This window comes from Beta vulgaris, chromosome 7 (genome assembly GCF_026745355.1).
Source record: "Beta vulgaris subsp. vulgaris cultivar EL10 chromosome 7, EL10.2, whole genome shotgun sequence".
NCBI classification, from domain to species: domain Eukaryota; kingdom Viridiplantae; phylum Streptophyta; class Magnoliopsida; order Caryophyllales; family Amaranthaceae; genus Beta; species Beta vulgaris.
The window spans coordinates 18,143,815-18,166,393 of NC_079208.1; the positions used below are offsets into that span (position 1 = coordinate 18,143,815).

Here is a 22,579-nt window from a genome sequence, read left to right on the forward strand (position 1 = left end):
TGCTGAAGCAGTACAGAGATGCAGAGGACAAGAAGCTCAGAAGAATGACCATCAGCTTTGACGAGGAAGATGGAGATGAATAAGCTGACCACCATGACGGTCTTGTCGTATCCCTCACCTTCAGTAACTGCCTCATGAAAAGAGTGTTGATAGACAACGGTAGCTCGGCCAATATCATCTTCAGAAGTGTCCTTGAAAGCATGGGGCTGCAGGTAGCTGACATCATCAAAAGAGCAACCGTCCTATTCGGATTCAATGGCGAGCCAGCTACAACACTTGGAGAAATCACATTGCCTATTCATGCGAAAGGAGTCAACTTGCAGACAAAATTCAATGTAGTAGATTGTCCCTCAGCTTATAATATCATCATGGGGACACCTTGGATCCATAAAATGCGAGCTGTGCCCTCCACCTATCATCAGACCGTCAAGTTCCCCACCAAATGGGGAGTACAAGAAATCAAGGGCGATCGCAAGCTGGCAAGAGAATGTTATAGCATATCCCTCAAGGCAAAGAAAGAGACCAGCTAGCAATTACAACAAAGTCCGGCGCCAGTAAAGTCCAGCGCCAGCTATGCCCGCAGAGCAAGATGTAGATGAAGTAGCGCTGGACCCAGCAAAGCCGGAGCAGACTGTTCAGATTGGGGCATCCCTACCAGCTGAAGAGAGGGTGCGGATTATTGAATTTCTGAGCCTGACATCATTACTCACAAGTTGAACGTTGACCCCAACTCTAAACCTGTCAAGCAAAATAGGAGGAAGTTCGCACCGGAAAGGAATTTGATAGTCAACGAAGAAGTAGAGAAGCTGCTGAAAGCTGGGAAGATTAGAGAAGCCAAATACCCAGACTGGCTAGCTAATGTGGTGGTCGTCGGCAAAAAGAACGGCAAGTGGCGAGTGTGTATTGATTTCACCGATCTCAACAAGGCGTGCCTAAAGGACCCCTTTCCACTGCCACATATCGATGCATTAGTAGACGCTACAACTGGACATGAGAGATTAATTTTCCTAGATGCATATTCTAGCTATAATCAGATACTAATGGACCCGGAAGATCAAGAAAAGACGGCATTCATGACTAAAAGAGGTATTTATTGCTATAAGGTGATGCCTTTTGGATTGAAAAACGCAGGTGCCACCTACCAGCGGCTAGTTAACAAAATGTTCGAGAAGCAGTTGGGAGATACGATGGAAGTCTATATAGATGACATGCTGATCAAAACAAAGCAAGCTGAAGATCACGTTGCCCATCTGCAAGATACTTTCGAAGTCTTAAAAAGGTATGGAATGAAGCTTAACCCTAGCAAATGTTCCTTTGGAGTCCCTGCCGGAAAATTTATGGGGTACATAGTCACCCAACGAGGCATAGAAGCTAGTCCCGGCCAAGTGCAAGCGTTGATCAATATCCAATCACCGCGGAACTTAAAAGTTCAGAAGCTGACAGGGAGAGTAGCTGCGCTCAATCGGTTCATATCTAGATCTTCCGATAAATGCCATTTGTTCTACCACGTGCTGAAGAAGAACATAGGATTCGACTGGACGGCCGAGCACGAAGCTGCACTGCAAGATCTGAAGCTTATGTGGCCCAACCCCCTCTGCTCTCGAAGCCAGCTGCAGGCGAGACGCTCCAGCTCTACTTAGCTGTCAGCAGCAAAGCAGTAAGTGCGGTGCTATCTAGTGAAGCTGAAAGCCAACAACTCCCAGTTTATTACGTAAGTAAATCCTTGCTGGACGCCGAAACCAGGTACACATCACGAGAAAAATTAGTGCTAGCTTTATACATGTCATCACGTAAGATAAGGCCGGCATTACTTTGAATCTCATCCTATTCATGTCATGACTAACTATCCTATTAAAGTTGTACGAAGAAAGCCAGAGTGCTCAGGGAGAATGGCCAAATGGGCTATATCCTTAAGCGCACATGATATCAAGTATTTGCCTAGAACAACTATGAAATCCCAAGCTTTAGCTGACTTTGTGGCAGACTTCAGTCCTGACCTAGGAGCTGCAGCTGAAGAGGAAGTGCGTCACATTAATCAAGTAGGTAAGTCTGGAACCTGTCACTTGTATGTGGATGGATCCTCGAATTTCAGAGGAGCTGGCCTAGGTGTAGTCCTAAAGTCGCCACAAGGGGACATGATAGTGCGTGCTATATGTTGTGATTTTAAAGCTGCTAACAATGAGGCTGAGTATGAAGCCTTATTCGCAGACATGATATTAGCATATGATCATTTAAAAGCTAACAGCCTACATGTGTTCAGTGATTCGCTACTAATAGTAAGCCAGGTAAAAGGAGAATACGTAGCCAAAGATTCGAAAATGGCGTCGTACCTGGATTTGGTCAAAGAAAAAGCCAAGCTATTCGAAGAGTTCAGCATAAAGCAAATTCCAAGGGACCAGAACACCAAAGCCGATGCCCTAGCCAACCTGGGATCAGCGCTCAGTAAATGCGATTTCAAATCAATACCAATAGCTCACTTAGCCGAACCAGCTATCAGCAAACAGGTAAATGTGGCACCACAAGATGATAGCTGTGAAGAAAGTACCAGCTGGACCCAGCCAATACTCGAGTACTTGGAAAAAGGCACCCTACCAGAAGATAAGCTGGAAGCCAGGAAGCTGCGGATGAAGGCTACCAGGTATCATGCCATCTCTGGTACCCTATTCAAACGATCTTGTGCCAGCCACATCTTGCTACAAAGCTGCTTAGAGAAGAACCAGTGGGAGTCCACGTAGCAGGGAGAAGCCTATCAAACAAGATCTCAGCTTACGGATACTATTGGCCAACAATGCGCCAGGACGCAAAAAGGTACGTGCAAAAATGCGAAAGCTGCCAGAAGCATGCAGGTATGTCCCATCAACCAGCTGAGGTCTTGCATCCCACCTTGACACCCTGGCCTTTCATGAGGTGGGGCATGGACACCGTGGGAAAACTACCTGTTGCCCAGGGTAAAAGGTCTTCATGCTAGCACTTACGGACTACTTCTCCAAATGGATCGAAGCCTGGGCATTCCAACAGGTAAAGGAAAAAGAAGTGATATCTTCTTCGCACACTAACATTATTTGCAGGTTTGGAGTACCTAGCGAGATCATTTGTGATAATGGATCACAATTCATAAGTGACAAGACGAGGCAGTTTTGCCATGAATGGAACATCAACCTGGTAACCTCGACGCCCAGGTACCCGCAAGCAAATGGGCAAGCTGAGTCCAGCAATAAGGTAATTATCAACGGTATCAAGAGACGGTTGAAAGCCAAAAAAGGAAGATGGGCAGAAGAGTTGCCTAAAGTGCTCTGGGCCAACAGAACAACACCAAGAGGCGCTACATGAAGGACTCCCTTTTCCCTCACGTATGGGTGCGAGGCAGTGTTACATGCGGAAGTGGCCATCCCCACAACCAGATATGGCCTATTGACTCCGAAAGCCAACAATGACGAACTCAGCTATGATCTTGACACTATTGAACAGCTAAGGGATAGTGCACTAGTAAGAATGGCTGCCCAGCAGCCGGTGGTGGCTCGCAGCTTCAATAAAAACGTAAAGGCCAAAGTGTTTAAAATAGGAGACTGGGTTCTCAGAAAGGTGTTTCAGAATACTCAGGAGCTAAACGCAGGTAAGCTGTGAATAAGGTGGGAAGGTCCTTACCTGATCGACCAGGTAGTTGGAAAAGGTGCTTATCGCCTAGTCACTAAGGATGGAAAGACGGTACCTAGAAGCTGGAATGCTTCTCACCTCAAGTTATATCATTTTTGACCTGGGGCAGGACCCAGGTTGTTCACCGGCTGCAAACGCTAGAGTCCCAAGAAAGGCAACCATGGTTCCCAGCTGGAAAATCGGTTCGCCAGGTAAGCATGATCCTTTATCTTTGTGAATTTATGCTTATACATTTGCTAAGGAAAATACTAACTTAAGCATCAGAGGGCCGTTGGCCACACCAACGACCAAACTTGGTTCTACCCATATGCAGATAAGCGCAAGGAGGTCGCAACAGCTAGTCAAATAGCTAAAGGTTGAAGCACTAGAGTGTAGCTATATGGTCGTAGCACCAAGGATATGGGCCTAACTAAAGGAAAACTCAAGTACATCAGGTAAGAACATCACCAAAGCTGACAAATGTAAGTATGTATGCAAAAGAGATGTTTCTTAAAATCAAAGATCAAAAGTCTAAAGTTCTAAAGATCAAAAGCAACTTGTTCCTACAAAGACACGTTGCCCCCATAGGCAACGGTAAAAAATGTTTCAAGCTAAGAAATTCTTGAGCAAACTAAAAATTAAGAAACTACACTAACATCATCTCCAGTGACCTTGTCCTTGTCCTTGTCCTTGTCACCTTGGGCAACACCCTCTAGCTGAGTAGTTGCATCTGGAGACTCCGCCGTAGAAGCCTCGGAGTCGTTTGGTTTGCCACATGTAGCTAGAGCTTCCAGAGTTGCCATAGAGTCCAATTTCAGGTATCTGTTGATGTACGAGTTGATACCTTGGTCATCCAGCTTCTTAAAGCGTATCACGTATGCCAGCTTAGCAGCTTCAATAATCTTGGCCTCAACTTGGACATTTAGGACTCTTTCATCAGCGTCCTTGATAGCTGCTGCCAGCTCCCCCTTGAGGCGCTCAATTTATGCGTTAGCAACTTCTACTTCTTTCTTAGCTGTGGCCACCTTCTGTTCTTTCTCCAATCTCTCCTTTTCAATAAGGCGTACCTCTGCAGCCAGATTACTTTTGGCATCTAGCTTCGCCTTTTTCTCTTTCTCAAGGTCTACTTGAAGGCTCAGATTGTCCTTTTGGAGACGGGCCACTTTAGCATTGAGAGAAGCCACATTCCGTACGCTATCTCTAACAGCTAGGCAGTTTTGAGCAGCCTGGCACCAAAGAAACAGAGTATAAGTATAAATCTATGTATTGTAATCTGGCATGTAAAGTAATCTGTAGGGTATAGCTCACCTGTAGGGATAATTGCACTGCGTGATTCAGAGTAACTTCTGGATCTTATCCTCTGAGCCTTTTCTGCGCAGGTGTCAGCTGAGGGCCAAATCCCTCCTTCTAAACCTTCTTCAGCTAGAAAGTCAGCAGGTAAGCTTACAATAAATTCATCCTTGTCAGTCTTAGAGGTTTTAGTTGGGATGGTGATGACAGTTGGAGCAGTGGACGAGCGTAGTTGCTTGCGAGGCGGTTTTTCAGATTGCGATTGGCTGGAGGAGGCTGCTGATCTTTTTTTTTCTTAAGTCTATCCATGGCGTCTTCATCAGAAAGGTTTCTAGATCTAACTTGAGTTGTATTCAATAGCTAGCTCAGCCAAAGATTAAAGTAATACTTTAGAATAAAAAGCAAGGTCATAGAGCGTAATTACCTGAAGACATTGAATCTGTGCGAGAGGAGACTTTGGAATCTAGCGGTGTGATTTCAGCAGGAGCAAGGTAAGTACGATCTTCAAGAGGTAACTTAAACAAATCAGCTAGCCTTTCAGCTTGTTCAGGGATTTGAGAGATTATAGCACCAAGTCCTGCAACGAAAACAAGGTAAGAACCTAGTTAATTTATTTTTAGGCATAAGAGAAAATTGAACGAATATATACCTTTGTTAAACCATCCCCCAACAAGAAAATTTCCAGCTTCACCCAGTGAAGGATCCAGTGAATCCTTCACTACGAAGAAATATCTAGTCTTCCAGAATCAGAGGCAATTGTTCCTTATATCAGTTGGGGTGAGGCACTTTCGCCCTGAGGGTAATCTTTCCTATTGCTAATTCTCACACTATAAGCTGTTAAGAATTCGTTAAGAGAAAACGGAGGTTCCCATGTATTGGTAAGGGATTCTAGAACAAGGCAAGTCTTCCAAAGGGCTGGCCTCAACTGGCCAGGGGAAAGGTGAAGAACTTCCATGAAAGATCGAGTAAGGGGTGAGAAGTTGTAGTTGTAGCCTAAAAGGAAAGGGTGTTCATAGAAGCATATGTAGTCTTCTGGGCAGGTTTCAGGTCTGCGTGTGGGAGAAGGAACTATAATTTGGGTGCAATCAGGGAAATTCCCTAGTCTATTGAGCCCCTCAATGTCTTGAGCAACAATGGAGGAAGGAACATCTTCAATCGCTTTACCCATTAGAAGGTGAATCGAAAAATATTTCGAAAAACAAGAAAAAAGAAAATAGAAATTTTACCTGTGAAGGAGAAGTTTCAAGAAGCAAAAAGAGAGTGGTATTTCAAAAGCAGTTAGGAGGCCTTAAATACTTGGGGTATAACGGCATAAATTTCCAACGGATAAAAAATTTAATAAGCTCAAGAGTTTATCTTTTTGCTACTTGTTGTCAAATAAGGTAAAAGTAAATTATATCTTTTAAAGAGATATCCTCCCAAGGTAAAAATTTCTTATCTCTTGAGGTAAAGGGATAGATTTTGCAAACGTAAGAATTTTATCTTAATTTTTCTCATGAACTGATATTTTTTACTAAAGTGTTTGTTTTCTTTTGGTAACTTGTGAATTTAACTAAGTTGCGCCTAGGTTGGCATCACAAGTTAGGGGCAAATTGGTATGTCCTAATATTTGCTCAAGCTAGAAAATGCAGGTAAGATGTTTGCCATTGTTATCTGGAGATCAGCTAAGGAGAGTCAGGTAGCAGTAGCTGCAAGCATCTGAAGGTTCCCGAAGATATTTTAAAAAGAGCACATGTTCATTGAGCAAGACTCAGTCAAAAGAACGTTGCCACAACAGCTTTCGCCTAAAAAATAGGACGAGACTTATGGTTGAGCAGAAGATGAAGTTATTTCCTTGATTTTAGCAAATAGTGGCGAAAGTGTAGGAATCTGTTGTAACGGGTGAATAGAGCAACGTTCAATAGAATTCACTTGTATAAGTAGAGAAAAAATCATCTAAGGGAGGGGACAATTGGAGATCATTTACATTCAATTTACACTTTGCTCTCTACAATATTCAAACAGTACTTAGCCTAAGCTGTAATTCTTAGATATAGTGGATTGGTGGACTCATTTTCACCCGCGGTTTTTTACCCTTCTTCCTGGGGTTTTCCGCATCACCATCTCTTGGTGTCTTGTTTCTTTTCGCATTGTTTATTTAGTAGCTAGCCTTCTTATTTGTTGTTAGCTAGATTCTCGTTAGCTGTAGATCCTCAGCTAAGTTTTGCCCCCATGCAGAATTTGGCACAAACAGTACTACACCAGCCATAATAAAATTTGATATTTTAATATGCAAATCCAATAACCAACATTAGCAAAATTTGACTTTTGACCAAAGTGTTGCAATATTATAGAATATAGATTTATGAAACAAAACGAGATGAGATTACTCAAATATCAACATAAAATCATGTATAATTGTAGCAGGTCTCCAATGAACTTTCCACATTCTCTCTTCAAACTACTGTCAAACTATATCTAAAAAACATCTTACAACTTTGTTTGCTGAACAGTGTGAGGGAGATATACCTTTTAAATTTCAGAACATTTTGACAAATATCCCAGTTTCTTGGATAAGGTGACAATAACTTGGAATTCCATTGATGATCTTATATTATAAGCTTAAAAGTGTTTGGCTCAAGCTTCAGGTTGTGAACGGAGAGTTTGCACAAAAATCTTGGTGACTCAAATACAAAATTCTTTTTATTCCTGCTGTTAAAGTTAGGTGAAATCTCGGTGGGCTCGGCACAAGCCCACACAAGAGAAGAGTATGACCACATACAAGCCCAATGGGGTTCCATCCTAAAACCATATGGTGATAGGTGGAGTAACCCATTAGCTTATATATTAGTCATATACTTTCAATTCTTCCAATGTAGGACACATGTGGATTACACTCTCAACACTCCCCCTCACATGTGTGCCACCTTTAAACTTGCAATTGGATAGGTCATATACACCTCGTTGGCCCTACTTGGGCTTCCAACATGAGGTCAACAACCCCTACTTGGGACACAATTCTGTTGGGCAACTGCTCCAAACAGATCAAACCTTCCATCTTGCATTCAATGGGCCACATACCCTGGGCCGGGATCGTCGGCTCTGATACCATGACAAATATGGGCCTGGGCCGCACCCATCACAGGGAGAGAGAGTCCACTTCACAACACAAAGGAGGTTCCACCTTAAAACCATATGGCAATAAGGGGAGTAACCCCTTTGCATTATAAAGTGAACCCATCTCTCTTATTTAATCAATGTGGGACACTCACATGTGGTGTGAGTTATACATCATAGCTTCACATGTGGTGTGAGTAAAACCATATGACACTCACATGATGGGTGCGGCCCAGGCCCATATTTAACATGGTATCAGAGCCTGACCCACGACTGGCACCGTTAATTACTCTGGGCCAATTGAAAAAAGGGACCTCACATGTGAGGGGGAGTGTTGAAGCTATGATGTATAACTCACACCACATGTGAGTGTCCCACATTGATTATAAGAGAGATGGGTTCACTTTATAATGCAAAGGGGTTACTCCCCTTATTGCCATATGGTTTTAAGGTGGAACCTCCTTTGTGTTGTGAAGTGGACTCTCTCTCCCTGTGATGGGTGCGCCCCAGGCCCATATTTAACATTAGGAAAGCTAGAAATGCTAGTGAGGATATTTAGTAGGACTTTATCGAGCTTTATAAAAGATGGTTGGGTACTTGTGCTACTTCCCTCCCTTCTATCGATCTTCAAACTATCAAATCAGGTAGAAATTGAGTTTTGAAGCTTGTGCTTCTCTTAGTCAACCTGTTACTCATGAGGAGATTAATAGAGCTTTGTTCTCTATTGATAATTTAAAAGCTCCTGGCCTTAATGGCTTCAATGCAATGTTTCTCAAGAAGAGTTGGGTTGTCATAAAAGTAGATGTTTATGAATGTATCGTGGAATTTTTTCGAACCTCCCTTATTCATTACCCTATTAACAACTAATACAACTTTGGTTCCTAAATTTGCTCGAGCTCTTAATGCTAAGGACTTTAGACCAATTGCTTGTTGTTCAATTTTGTATAAAATAAACACTAAAATTATCACTCATAGGTTGTATCACGTCATCAGTGAGTTTGTTAACCCTGCTCAAGCTAGTTTTATTCAACAACCCTGCTCAAGCTAGTTTTATTCAACAACCCTGCTCAAACTAGTTTTATTCCGGATTGGTTTTGCAGATAATATTTGAAGTTGTTAAGGGTTACTCTAGGTTTCATGTCTCTCCTAGGTGTGTTATTAAGGTGGATATTAAAAAAAACCTTTTATTATGTAGAATGGGTGTTTTTGGAAAATGTGTTATTGGAGCTTGGTTTTCCTACAGTCTGTGTTAGTTGAATTATGGCTTGTGTGAGAGGTGTTTCTTATTCTATCCCCCTGTATGAGATTCCATCTCCTCCCTTTCAAGCTAAGAAAGGTCTCAGGCAAGAAGATCATCTTTCTTCTTTCCTTTTTGCCTTGAGTATGGAGTATCTTGGTAGGTGTCTTGGCGAATTAATGGACAATCTTGATTTCAATTTCTATCCAAAATGTGAGAGAATTTGCCTCACTCATCTCATGTTTGTTGATGATTTACTTTTATTGTCTGGAGTTGATCTTAGTTCTATTGCTAAGATAATGGTAGTCTTTCAAACGTTCTACTCAGCTTTAGGTTTGGTGGCTAGTATTGGCAAGAGTAATATCTATATTATTGGAGTTGATGAGTTTGAAGTTGCAAATCTTGTTACTGTTGTGAATTTATCTATTAGGGAGTTGCTTTTCAAATATTTGGGAGTGTCACTTTCCTCAAAAAAAAAGTTATTTTTTTCTCAATGCAAAGATCTTATTGATAAGATAACTGAAAGAGCTCAGGGTTGGATTACAAAAACTCTTTACTATGCTGGAAGATTACAACTTGTTACTTGTTAGGAGCATCTTGAGTAGCATGGAGAATTACTGGGCTCAAATCTTCCCTCTATCAAAAAAGTGGTAAGAGCAGTGGAAGCAGTTTATAGGGAATTCTTACGGACTCGCAAGACTTTAGATTCAAAGAAGGCTCCTATTGCTCGGAGTAGCTTCTATAATTCTAAAGTTGCTGGAGTGTGGAATTTGATTAACACGGAAATTTGGAACAACGTTGCCATCCTTAAGCTTCTTTCGGCTTTGGCTTTTAAAACATATAAGATGTGGGTTAAGTGGATCAATGCTTATTACTTGAGAAGAAATGATATCTATAATTGTTGTTAGTAGCAACATTTCATGGAAGCTAAGAAAAATTCTGGGCACAAGAGAGTTGTTGCAAGAGATTGGTGGTTGGGACCCTGTGATGTATAATGGTAAATTCAGCATTAAGAGGCTTACACTATTTTACATGGTAGTATGCAGAAAGTTCAATGGAGGAGGCTTGTATGCAATAACAAGGCTAGTCCAAAAGTAAGTTTATCCTTTGGGTGGTTATTCAGAATAGATTACCCACTGTAGATAGACTTAGCAAGTGGAATGTGGATTGTAGTTTAATCTGCAAGTTGTGTCAACATGAGTGAAAACATTCAGTATTTGATCTTTCAATGTTCTTATGTTGCTGAAGTATGGAAGTGTACTCAGATATAGTTTAATTTAAGCTTATTAAAGGAGACCCTTCACAGAAGAATGTAGGAAAACTAACAATAAAGCACATGGAAAAGGAAGGATTTCAAGGCTATATGTTATGCTTTTCATAGAAACAACCCATGCTGTTTGGACACAACGGAAAAAAAAAAAAAAATCGATGATGTGTGTGTCTCTCCTCATGATTTGGTGAAGGATGTAATCTTTAGAGTGGCTTGTAACTGCAATGATGCAGATAGTGCTTTTCTTGTATATTGATCAGTTTTCTTTGCTGTGTTTAGCTTTGTTTCCCTCTTTGTAGGCTTGATTGGGGATGCCTCCGCATAGGCTTGTTTTCTTGGTGTTGTGGTGGTTTTCTTAGTATGTACACTATAGTTTTTTTGGTTATCAATATCAATTCTAAATTGCCAATTATTTACTCCCTCCGTTTCCTAAAGATCTTCCCTCTTTCCGTTTAAGGGTGTTTCCAAAATATCTTCCCACTTTTGCTTTATTCCTTATTTGGCAAAACAAATTTCCCTATTTACCCTCTCATGTCACTATCATATGGTCCACCATTACATTATTAATTCAATTTTACTCCATTTCTCTCTCCTACTTTAACCCCTTTTTATTTGTTTATTTATCTTAACCCCTTTCTCTCTCCTACTTTACTCACACCATGCCCCACACAACTTGATTTTCCTTGGTATCTGTAGGAACAATAAGTGGGAAGATCTTTAGGAAACGGAGGGAGTAACATTCTACAACAGTAAAACACATTAAAGAGCTTTATGTTCATTTTTCACTATATAATGGACTAAATAGTTCCCGTGTCAATGAATCAAAATCAGTCCTTTGTGCCATGTGTTGCCAATTAATTGGTTGGGACAATAAAGAATAACCTTCCAATTCTCCCAGACGTATCTCCTCCAAGAAACTTTTCAAAGTGTCTTCATGGAAATACACATAACACACAGCCAAGAGTCCATTTGTTAGGTAATTCACTCTCTATTTTCTCTCTCCTTAAAGAGCTAGTTGAAGAACCCTTTCAAAAACCCCATTATGCATGCTCTAAAAGGGCAAATTGAAAAGCAAACCATAAGGCAAGCTTTATAGTAGTATAAAATTTACAGGAACTCAAAGCAATCAAAAGAACATCACTAATACCTTACAAGATCACTTAGCAATTTATTATCTACAAATTTAGGTAGCAGGCTAGCAGCAAAAAGGGACCAAAGCAAACTAGTTAAATAGGAAATTCTGTACAGCTGAACTTATTCAAAATTTCCGAATATTCACAAAGTGGCTCCAGCATTTTAAGGTATTTCTAAAAATCAAAAAGTTCCCAGTCATCGTCCAAAAGGTCATTGTGATGTGTAGTAACTACAGATCCATCAGCCTCCTCCCCAACATTGCTTTTAGGTGTTTGACACTCAGCTGAGGGAGCTGCACTAATCCTTCTGGGTGTCTCTACATGCCCAGTGGCGGAATCTGAAGCCACGCTCCGGACTGAAGAGGTCATGCTCCTGACTGAAGAAGTCGATGATGCCATACGAAAGCTCGTCTGCTCAATGAAAAGAGACTTACTGAGACATACACGTTTATCAAATTTTTCTTTCAGTGACTTCACATCCTGACAAATTACAGAGATTTCTCCCCTGCACAGAAGTCAAATATATAAATAACTTGTAAGGCATTATACAGAAAAACTCTGCCATGTCTGGCAGACAGCCAATGTATAATCTAAAAAAGACCCCATCTCCTCCCATGATAATGAACAAAAAATTAGATTAAATATTGTGAAAAAGAAGATATGAAGATGATGAGGTGTATGCAACCTTATCCCAACGATCAGAGAGGAGACTTCAAACAAACATCAAAGATGCTAACCTAATAGAGAACTTTAGCAGTGATGTACTAGTAGAGGTGGCAAGCAGTCGTTCAGATCAAGTTTAATACAGGTCAATTCATATCTGGTCATATTTGGGTGATGAGTCAATCAATTTAGTTTCCCATTGGCTTTGATCTGTTCAGGTGATGATGTCAAATAGTTTATTATGACAATTAAGCAAAAATAGTAATCTGGCCACTTTTCAAGATGCATAGTCAAGGGTCAGCTCCTTATAGTTTTAGGTAGTCGTGTAAATTTGGTACAGGTTAGATTTTGATCAGGTGATACAGATCACGAAATTGAGTACTGGTTTTCTTTGATATCAACCAATAGCAGAATTATTTGTATCTACAATGAGTTATGTGAGAAGTAGAATAATTTAACAAAACAAGTGCTATCAAATCTGGTATTTATGGATGTGGCCTCCAAGCAGCTGAGGAATTGTATTTTCCATTAGCAATTATAACACAAGCCTTTAAACGATTTACTTATCAGACGATACATGCAAACGCTTAGGGGTGTAAGTGGGTGGACTGCGAAAAGTCCAGAGTCCAATATAGTCCAATCAAAACTTGTCGGACTCGACTGAAAAATGTTTGGATTGGACTTGGACTGGATTTGGACTCACACATTTGGAGTCCAATAAGTCCAATCCACTCCGAAAAATATTTTAATTCAATCTAAAAAAAACGAATAAAAAATATTATTTTAGATTTTTCTTTTGAAATTTTGGACTTTTGAACATTCCCACTCTAATTTTTATGCCTGGGCCAAATTTGCACTTACCCTCCAACACTCTGAAGTGAGAAGTAAAAATTGAAAAGGCAAAAGTTACTTTAACTCTCTTGGCGCCTTTTGTATTATGCATTGTGCATTGTGCATTTTATTAGACTTTAAATATGTATGTAACTTACTTTACGGAATGGAGGTAATGAGTTCAATTCTTTAAATTTTAATGATACAATCATGAGAAAAAATTGTGAATCTAAATCGGCAAAAAAAAAATATATTATATAATAATCGAACTGGACAGGACTGGATTCTGACTCAAGAAATTTTTTTTGGACTAGACTTGACTCAAAAAAAGTTTGGATTGGATTTTAAAAAACTTTGGACTGGATTCGGATTGGGCAAACTTCAATCCGGTCCAATCCACTTACACCCCTACATCCTATATTCGTATTCCAATGCATTTGACTTCCATGTGATGTGACAAGTGATAATACTCTCAGATAAGCATCCCAAATAATACATGCATATCATTTCTGCCAGGTATGGTATTGCTCGGTATTGCATATGAGCAATAGAGAGGCATGTTCTAAGACTCCTACTTATCAGTATTTCTGGGCTCTGGCAATGTCATATAGATGTACAGCCGTACAGGTCCATACATCACAAATTAATCCTCGAACATCCAGAACTCCATAATGCATGGGCATGGTTTGGCACACTGCTACAGTCCCCACTCAATATCTCAGGAGACCAGGATCAAGTCCCCATTGAAGCACTCTATGCAAGGGACTCCCTTAAGGCCTTAACCCATCCCTCTAGAGAGGAAGATATAAGTAAATGAACAATTTTATTTTTAAGGGATATATAGATGAACATAAATATTCTAACACAAGTAAATCAAACTAACCACAAGGAAGCACGAAAGAAAATATCGACTGAAACAAGGTTCTTACAAGCTCGTGAAAATTAAAAATAACAGCATAGGAATAAGAGGCTCGGTTTGGTTACTAATTTAGCTATGGAGAGCAAGGAGTAGGAGAATTTCACAACTAACAGATAAGAAAACACAGGAAAACTTACTGCAGTTCATCGACGAAATGACCTTTCTCCATAAGGAAATCCCTTAGCTGAATAAAATAGGAAAAGCTTGTCAAAAATCTTCCAAAAGGATTAAAGAGAAAGAGAGAGAGAGAGAGAGAGAGAGAGAGAGAGAGAGAGAGAGAGAGAGAGAGAGAGAGAGCACACAAACATTGCAGCTATAACTGTTATTGTGTTAATGATTGGTATGTCAAATGAGATATATCACACCACATAATCATAGTTTCTTGAAATTTAAAGCACATTGACTTAATATAATTTAGTTACATGGCAATAGAAACTAAATTCTAACATTTTGACCTTACGTGGCTAGACAGAGATCTCTGAAACTATTGAGAGCACTAACTAAATATTAGATAAGTTAATGCACGCTTTAATTAAGGTCAAACTCCAATGAGAAAGTAAAATTGAAATGCTAAAAGAGAAATAATGAAGAGAAAATTGGAAAATTATCAATGCATTAGAAGTATGAAGTGGACTCCTATTAAAAAAAAATAAAAAGTGTAAAGTGGACAGCCTTTAAGCCACAAACACATTAGAAGCAGTGGCCACTATTAAGGGATGGAGTGAGTACTTCGGTTAAAGCTTATGCATGAGCAAAGCACTAAAGAGTCAAAAGTCAAAACAGTATGCAATAGTAAAGTCTAGCCTAGATTAAAGAAGCCCAAAAATATATTAAAAAAGAGAAGATCAATCCTTTAAGGAAAGCATCCACTACAAAATCCCAATTATTCCATCATTAATGTGTCATTGCACGTAAAACAATCTCAATTGAAGCATCTACCTTTGCATTCTCTTTAGCTTCTTGCTGCAACAGTTTTGACTCTTGGACCACCTTCTCCATGATGAATTCTTGCTCAACCAGAGCACCTCTTGCAATCTCTTGCTTCTCCAGCATCTCTTTCTCAGCTGCTTTCCGCTCTTCTTCCGATGCAGCTAATCGTGCTTCGAGAGTTTTTCGCATCTGTGAAGGATATAAATGAGCCTAGAGAGTTAGACGACGCATATGAAAAAAAGTGAATCTAAGTATCAAACATTAGCATACGATTTGGAAAATAAACAATATTCGGAGCACTTCTAGTTCTAGGCTATTTAGTTCACTTAGCACAAGAAGCTAATTATTTATACCAACATATAGAATTTCTCTGAACTAAATATTCTGAAAAAGACTTCCTCCAATAGTCTAGCAATTACCATATCATTTACGTCACCAACTGTCCAAGTGAGGTATATGCATGTCCCAAGGTTTAGTTTCCCTTTCATCAAGGAAGTTAATCTCTTTCCTGATCCATTCAGGTAAATCCATCAAGTGAATTCAGGTAGGTAGGATGTACTCTTTGGTTCATGGAATGCACCCCATATAACAATTATCAATCTCGTATTATCTTGTTTGCTACCACCTATTATGGGACAGTAGTCCAGTACCACCCTTGAGAAAGCTATGACTAAAAAAACAATTTGCAAAGTACAAGCTCTAACGAGAACTCAAGAATTATCAATATACTTAACTGTTTCCTCATTAAAGACAAGTACTATTTGTTCTAAAAATAACCTACAAAAAATTTGATTATGCAACAAGGTCAGTCATAGCACTGTATGTATGCAACTATTCCTTTTAGACAATACCGTCAAGAAAACATGCTAAGAATCACCCAGCAATGCCAAAAAAAGACAAATCTTGCATAAAAAATATATATTTGCATACCTCATCTAGCAGAGCAAGTGATTTGTCTTTTTCATCTGCCAGGCCAAGAAGACGAGTCTGCAGTTCCCTCACTTCAGTAGCTAAAATTGACTTCTCCCCATACACTTCCCCAGCATGCTGAATGTTCAATAAAAAGAACGAGTAATAAATTCCAAAACTACGATCATAAAAAAAAAAGCTTACAAATTAGATAATTACGTTAGACATAATTATTCTAAGATTCAGAGTACCATTTCATTTGCTTCCTTTGCATGTTTAAGCATCTTCTTTCTTTCTTCCACCTTCTCCAAGATGTCGAAGCCTCCCCTCTCAGCAGCAGCTTTAGCCTGTTCGGCCTCTTTTTCTTGATGTTCTACATCCTCAATCAACTTGAGCACTGCTTCCGTTGCAGTAAACAAGGAATCCTGCATGATGTTTTGAAAAATCATTTTAAAGTATTAAAGAGAAGCACAAAGAGAGTTTAATATACTCAGGAAAAAATATAGCTTAAATATAGAATTTTAATATATGAACCGAAAGCTTGTGATGATAAATTTTGATCCCTTCACCTACATTTGCTTTCAGTTACTCCCTCAAGCACAATTTTGAAAATATTCTTTCACAACTGATATCTCTTATAATTTAGTTGATGAAGATTATACCATTAGATTCATCTTTAAAGATATTTTTATATTATTTACTTATAATTTTTATCTCAAAGTTGAATGTCAAATATTGCGAGTGCTTTATAGGGAGAAAAGGAAGTAATATTTAGAAAACGAAACTTCTACATAAGAAGGAACAATGAATGCACTGAACCAGTGTAAAGGAATGACTGAAATCCAAGGTTTCAGGGTACACAATTGAACTCGATACATGCGAGAGGAATCAGTGGAGTTTAATTTTATTTTGAGGGGAGAAACATCAGATTTTTTAACACAAGGTTAATTCTTCAGGGGCGGGAGTTAATTTCATACCTACATCATATTTAGTTCATAAGAACTGCCGTAAAAATATTGCATACTTAAGTACCAAAACATTAGGAATACACCCCTAACCACTCTAAAAAAAAAATTGTAAGCAATAGTTTCAGATATGTTAACTAGTACTATAAAGTACTTCGTCTGTTTTTATTAAATTGCAACAATTTCTATTTTTAGGTGTTTTTATTTAGATGTAACATTTTCTTTCTTGGTAAAGATTTTGGGGCAATTTGACTATCTTATCCTCATTTTACCTACCCCACATGCAAAAAGCATGGGCAATTGGGTCAAATTTTGCTCTCTCCTCTTTCCTTAATATTTGTGCAAAAAGGCATTTGTTGCAACAAAAAAAACATAGGTAGTATAAAACTACTGCATTCTACACTCTACAAAGGAAAAGAAAAGGTGAGCAGAGAAAGTGAATGATGCTTAAAATGAGAAAGGGAGACCATGTGAGGCCAGGGAGTCACACTTCCCAACTTCACGACAAAAAATTACACTCTATTCAACAGTCCAAATGAAGCTAAAGCCTCGGATACTCAATCCTTCATTTAGCATATTTCTTTTTCAATCAGAGATGTAGGTTTTACCTTCGAATCCTAGATGTGGAGGATAAACCTTAATCATGGAAGCTTGTGAATCCATCAAGGCCAGAAGAATAGATCAGAAAGTACTTTCAACAGAACAGAACTACATATATCTATAATTGTAACAACTAACAATATATTAGATTCAAAAACTGGGACAGGCCTGTTCGAATTTTAGGTGCCAACTTAAAAGCAGACTCACATCGCCTTGATCCTCATTTTATCCTAATGTAAATAAAAATTTATGAAAAATAAAGAAAGCACAAGCAAGATTCAAATGGAGCAACTAGCCTCCCATCCCTCAATAACAGGATCCCATTAATAGAAGTCATATTAAGAAATTGAGTTAGAATACAGTAATAATCCTTCAACATTTTATATTATACTTCCTCTGCTTTCTTTTACCGGCAATAACAGAGCATGGCACAAAAAAATTAGGAGAGGAGAGATAGAGAGACATGAAAAAAAGGACCCCATGTGCTAGAAGAGAGAATATATTGCCAAATATGTCAATATTGCAAGTAATATGCAACTTCCTAAAATGGGAAATCTTGCAAGTAAAAAAAAAAAAAAAAGAGAGGAAGTATATCTCAATCATGCATGGTATAGTCCCTGTTAATTCTTAAACGATGGTATCCTAAAGAGTATCATAGAATATTCAAAGTTTAACTTACTATGTTTAGAAAGTGGTTTATCATTTTGAGATGGATCAGGATAAAATGTGACCTATATTAATATGAGTTTCATCATTGTTTAGTCTTCAGACATGGCTTTTTTGGGAAATGAAAAGAAGAGAGTGATCTTTCTTATCAAATAATTATAAATTTCAACTGCAATCCTATTACCATATATTTGATAATATGGACAAAAATACAAAAATACAAAAAGAACTCTTCTCGAAAAATGAAGCAGAAAGAGTTGTCCATATAGTTTAACTTTATGAAACATTCAGAATCATATTACCAAATGCATCTATTGTGCGATGATGTCTTTTCATCCATAGTGCACATATCACAACATAAGCACGACAAACAAAATACAGGGAACTATAACCACAACAAGCATGACCGCAAACTTTTATTTGCCTCAATATAGAAAAGATTTATCATGCAAGTCCAAACTAAATTTCAATGATCCAGGGCTAAATTATGTTTCCTATAAATATCGTGCCAATATACAGATAATTGTCCTCAACTTGGACACTGAAAACCAACATTCAGGATTTGAGCCATATTTCCAATAAGAGAAAACTTGGGAAGTTAGAGCAAAGCAATCAAGGTCATTCATTAATGGGATGCGCCCTCAAAAGTTATAAAGCGCGGGGGAGATGGAAGCACAAAAGGCGGTAACTATATGGCACTTCTGACAACCTTAATGATTCAGATCAAGAATGTTTTTATTTTGGGACAGGCATCACTTCTTGGGCCTACCCTATCTCAGAGACTCCCACCACTTGCAGTGACAAGGATTTAACCCCAGATTCCATACCTGGAAGTTGGAGAGGAAACCACAGCTCAGGCCCCAGGTTCAAACTGTATATGGTTGAGACCCTTGGGGACAAAAACTTTGCTTATTCGTCAACTACAACAAACAGTTGCATGGGTTGAAAGGGTTCATTACAGAGTGCCAGAGATCAAATAAAGCATTCTTCACTACAGTTAGTTGCTGTCCACCGTCAACTAAACAATTTGTTACAAAAAAAATTATAATTATACAATTTCTAAAAACCAAGCTGCACATACCTTGTAGATTTTTGCTTCCTCAATAATGTCCTCGAGCAAGTTTATTCTACATATTTGGCCAGATTGCGTAACTATAGTGCTCGATGCAGTCTCACCCACAGCACCACCAAGATCAGTCAAGGGGAGTTCGTGTGTGAAGTCAGCATCAACGTAGCTACCCATTTCTTTATTACCAGCATCAAAAAAGGGCATTCCACTCTCATCTTCCAGCTCTGTGACAGATGTTGAGGCTCTGTCAGCATAAATCCTTGATCCCAACAAGTTGCAATTTTGAAATTGTTGCTCCTGACAGTACTCAAAGCCCGGAGCATCCTTAGCACAATCCCGATTCACATTCCATTGATTACTTAAGCTGGCATCAGCTTCACGATCTTCAGTATTTATAGTTGATGAAGAGGCGTCATCAGTTTTATCTACATGCACGTCAGTTCTTCTCTCCTGACAATCAAGAGAAGGAACAAAAGTTTCACCCTCATGATCCTCAAATGCCTGAACGCAATCATCAGTACTACTATCATCGATCAAGCTTCCAGATGTGACGACCAATTGTTCAGCCTGACTAGTTTCAACAATCTTTTCTTCACACCTTGTAAATGATACCGACTCTTCAATTCTGATGTTTCCATTCTGTAAATCATCAGTATCATTTGCATCATAAAACGATGAAGCTAAGGAATCACCATCATTATTATGGGTGTCATTCAGCAGATGAGTATCATTAGCCTCTTTTTCTTCCACTAATCCCGGAATTGAAGAGCTCAGAGAGGGTGTTTCTGCAATCTTTCCGATGTTTCTAACTGCATGAAGCATGCTATCAAAATCAACCCAATTATCTATAAAACCTAAATGCTAAATCAGACAAGAAATCTTGATGATTGTAAGCAATTAAATGCTACTTCTTAAAATTCTAAGAGTTTGCAAGTGGTCTACATGCAAAAATAAAGAGAAAGTAATTCATAGAAGAAAGAATGAACAAAAATTAACTGTGGTTCGGTCGATGTAACTTAAACCCACCCTAGAAGCTTCAGGTGAGCTCATATATGATCTTAGGGTTATATAAGTACCAAAATAACAACCCCAAAACTAAAACTGGACAAAGCCTAGTAAAAACAATTATGTGGAGAAAAATAGCAGTATCGCCTACCAAGTCACCATCATGCCTACCTGACCAATCTCCCAACAAAATAGACCGGGATCTTTTGCTGTTAGGTTGCCTGCCCATGCACTTCAATTAACCCACAAACTCAAGACTCTTCACAACATTCAAGGCAATTACAATGGTAAAACAACTAAACTAAGTGAGCTGCTAAGGCGCTAAGTACCCATCTAAAAAGAAGAATGGACTCAAAGCAAGATACCAAAGAAGATATATCAAGCACAGATCCAAACACTACAGAAACATAATAAACTGTAAGTAAAGATGCACAACGTCAGCATGAAAATTGAAAATATTAGCACCTATAAAAAGATCAATCAACTATCTACTGCGTACTCCCTCCCTGTTTTTGTAAATTGCACACTTTGTACTTTGACACTTTCACATACTTCTCTTTCATCATCATTTGTAGTTCATATACATAAGAAAAAGCATAGTCATGTGAAGTCTTGTAAGATGCATCTCAATGTATATATTTTCAAAAGAAACAGAGGTGGTACATGCTTGTAATTATGGTTGCTTATATAATACATACAACATAACCATCTTAAACAAGGTGATACTTTCCATGGTTATTAATTCACACTCTTACCAATGGTAGTACCAACGTCAGACTTCTCACTGGTGAAAGGAAGAACCTCTATAAGAATTGATTCCACCGCTCCATCAGGATCCTCTGCATGCTCTATAGCTACAGCTTTTAATAAGCGAGTATCCACCTTCAAAAACCAAAACAAAAGTACCTCAAACTAAAGCATCAGAAGCATCAAATGATCTGTAGTAGCAAGTAATCCCAACAATAGCAAGGATTTATATGTTTCCAATTCATCCTCCAAACAGTGTGGATGCACATTAACCCATAATTTGATAAAAAAAATAAACAATGTAACCCTCTGTAGAATCCAACTAGAAACAATATACTTCCTCCTTTCTGAAATAAGTGAAACACTTCTCTTTTTTATATGAGAGCTTTTTAAGATAGGTGTCTCACTTATTTTAGAAGTGAGGAAGTATATTATTTCCATATTATTTTTACATACTTCCTTGAAATGGATGTCCCAGATCAATTACATACTTCCATTTTCATGTAAACTTCCACAAATTTTTTTCTCCAGCCCCACATCTCTTCTTACTTTTTCTCCCTCCACCCATATTGCCTTATCCGTTCTCGCTCAATCTCCATATTTTGTCTACTCTTTTTTTCTTTTCAAGCCCACCTACTCACCTAAAATTAAATTTGCCTCATCAACGACGACTATCTTCCCTAAAGTACAGATGATCACCTACAAACCCCATACAGCTATTCGTCGAGCTGGGTGGAACCTGCATTACTTATATATCCTTTTAACAATTCAATACAATACATCCTATTACATCAATAATCCAGCAATACAACCAAATCAACTGTCAACCAATTACAAAGTTGAACAAGTAAAACATGATATAACGTCAATACCTGAGGAAAGAGCTCCTTCAAAGTCTGGTACACAGAACTAAAACCCATCCTCCAAAGTTATTAACCCTGAATAATTAAAGAAAAACACACAAATATGATCAAAAAGCAGTAGAAAGCGATAATTCGAGACCACCCTATTGAAGCAACGAGATTAATTGTTTGAAACCCATAATTAAAGAACAAAGAAGTATAATTTAATGAAGTAAGATCAATTCAAACCCTGTGATTCACAAACATTAATCGTGATCTTTACAATTGAAAGTTACCCCAAAAATCCCAAATCCCATAAATTAAAAAAATATTGTGATCAGAAAATACGAAATCAAGATAATTTAAAAGATACGATCAGAAAGAGGAAGAGGAAGGGGAAGGGGAAGAGGAGAGAGAAAAGGTAGCGTAGCACTGACCTTGGAATTGGTAAGACGATGAGAGAGGCAGAGAGAGAGGGTTGGGTAATTAAGCTAGAATACGACTAGGGTAAATTATCTACTTTATTTCAGTTGAAGTTCTTTGGAAGACTAATCGATTGATGATTCTTTGGAAGATGAACAGTTTTTTTTTCACCGTGAGTAAAACATGAATAATACAAGGGTCCCTAAGCTAGAAAGATGGGCCAGGTTTTGTGATGCTTTTCGCCTTTTCTTTTTATACTTCCTCCGTTTCTTTTTACTCGCTACACTTTCTATTATGGAAAGTTTCATATTACTTGCTACACTTCTTTTTTGGGCAATAAACTCTCTATCT

At 38.6% G+C, this 22,579-nt stretch overlaps 1 protein-coding gene across 1 annotated transcript; it reads right to left on the bottom strand.

Annotated features, from left to right (window-relative positions):
- Positions 1-11,590: 11,590 nt before the first annotated feature.
- On the bottom strand, positions 11,591-22,384 carry LOC104898829 (hypothetical protein). Its single transcript, XM_010685939.4, has 9 exons — positions 22,243-22,384; positions 21,836-21,901; positions 20,972-21,098; positions 19,224-20,020; positions 16,163-16,336; positions 15,933-16,049; positions 15,012-15,191; positions 14,210-14,256; positions 11,591-12,164 (listed from the first exon to the last, which is right to left on the bottom strand). Exons 2-9 carry the CDS (start codon positions 21,881-21,883, stop codon positions 11,834-11,836), a joined length of 1,821 nt encoding a protein of 606 aa, XP_010684241.1. The 5' UTR covers positions 21,884-21,901; positions 22,243-22,384; the 3' UTR covers positions 11,591-11,833.
- Between the last annotated feature and the right edge of the window lie 195 nt (positions 22,385-22,579).

What these genes read in the sequence shown, in the direction of transcription:
- LOC104898829 (XM_010685939.4), bottom strand. Translation starts at nt 21,883, where the DNA reads ATGGGTTTTAGTTCTGTGTACCAGACTTTGAAGGAGCTCTTTCCTCAG. An exon ending in TGACGTTGGTACTACCATTG is followed by an intron (nt 20,021 to 20,971) that starts GTAAGAGTGTGA and finishes TGCTTCATGCAG; the next exon opens with TTAGAAACATCGGAAAGATT. An exon ending in CATTTCGTCGATGAACTGCA is followed by an intron (nt 12,165 to 14,209) that starts GTAAGTTTTCCT and finishes ACTTCTGTGCAG; the next exon opens with GGGAGAAATCTCTGTAATTT.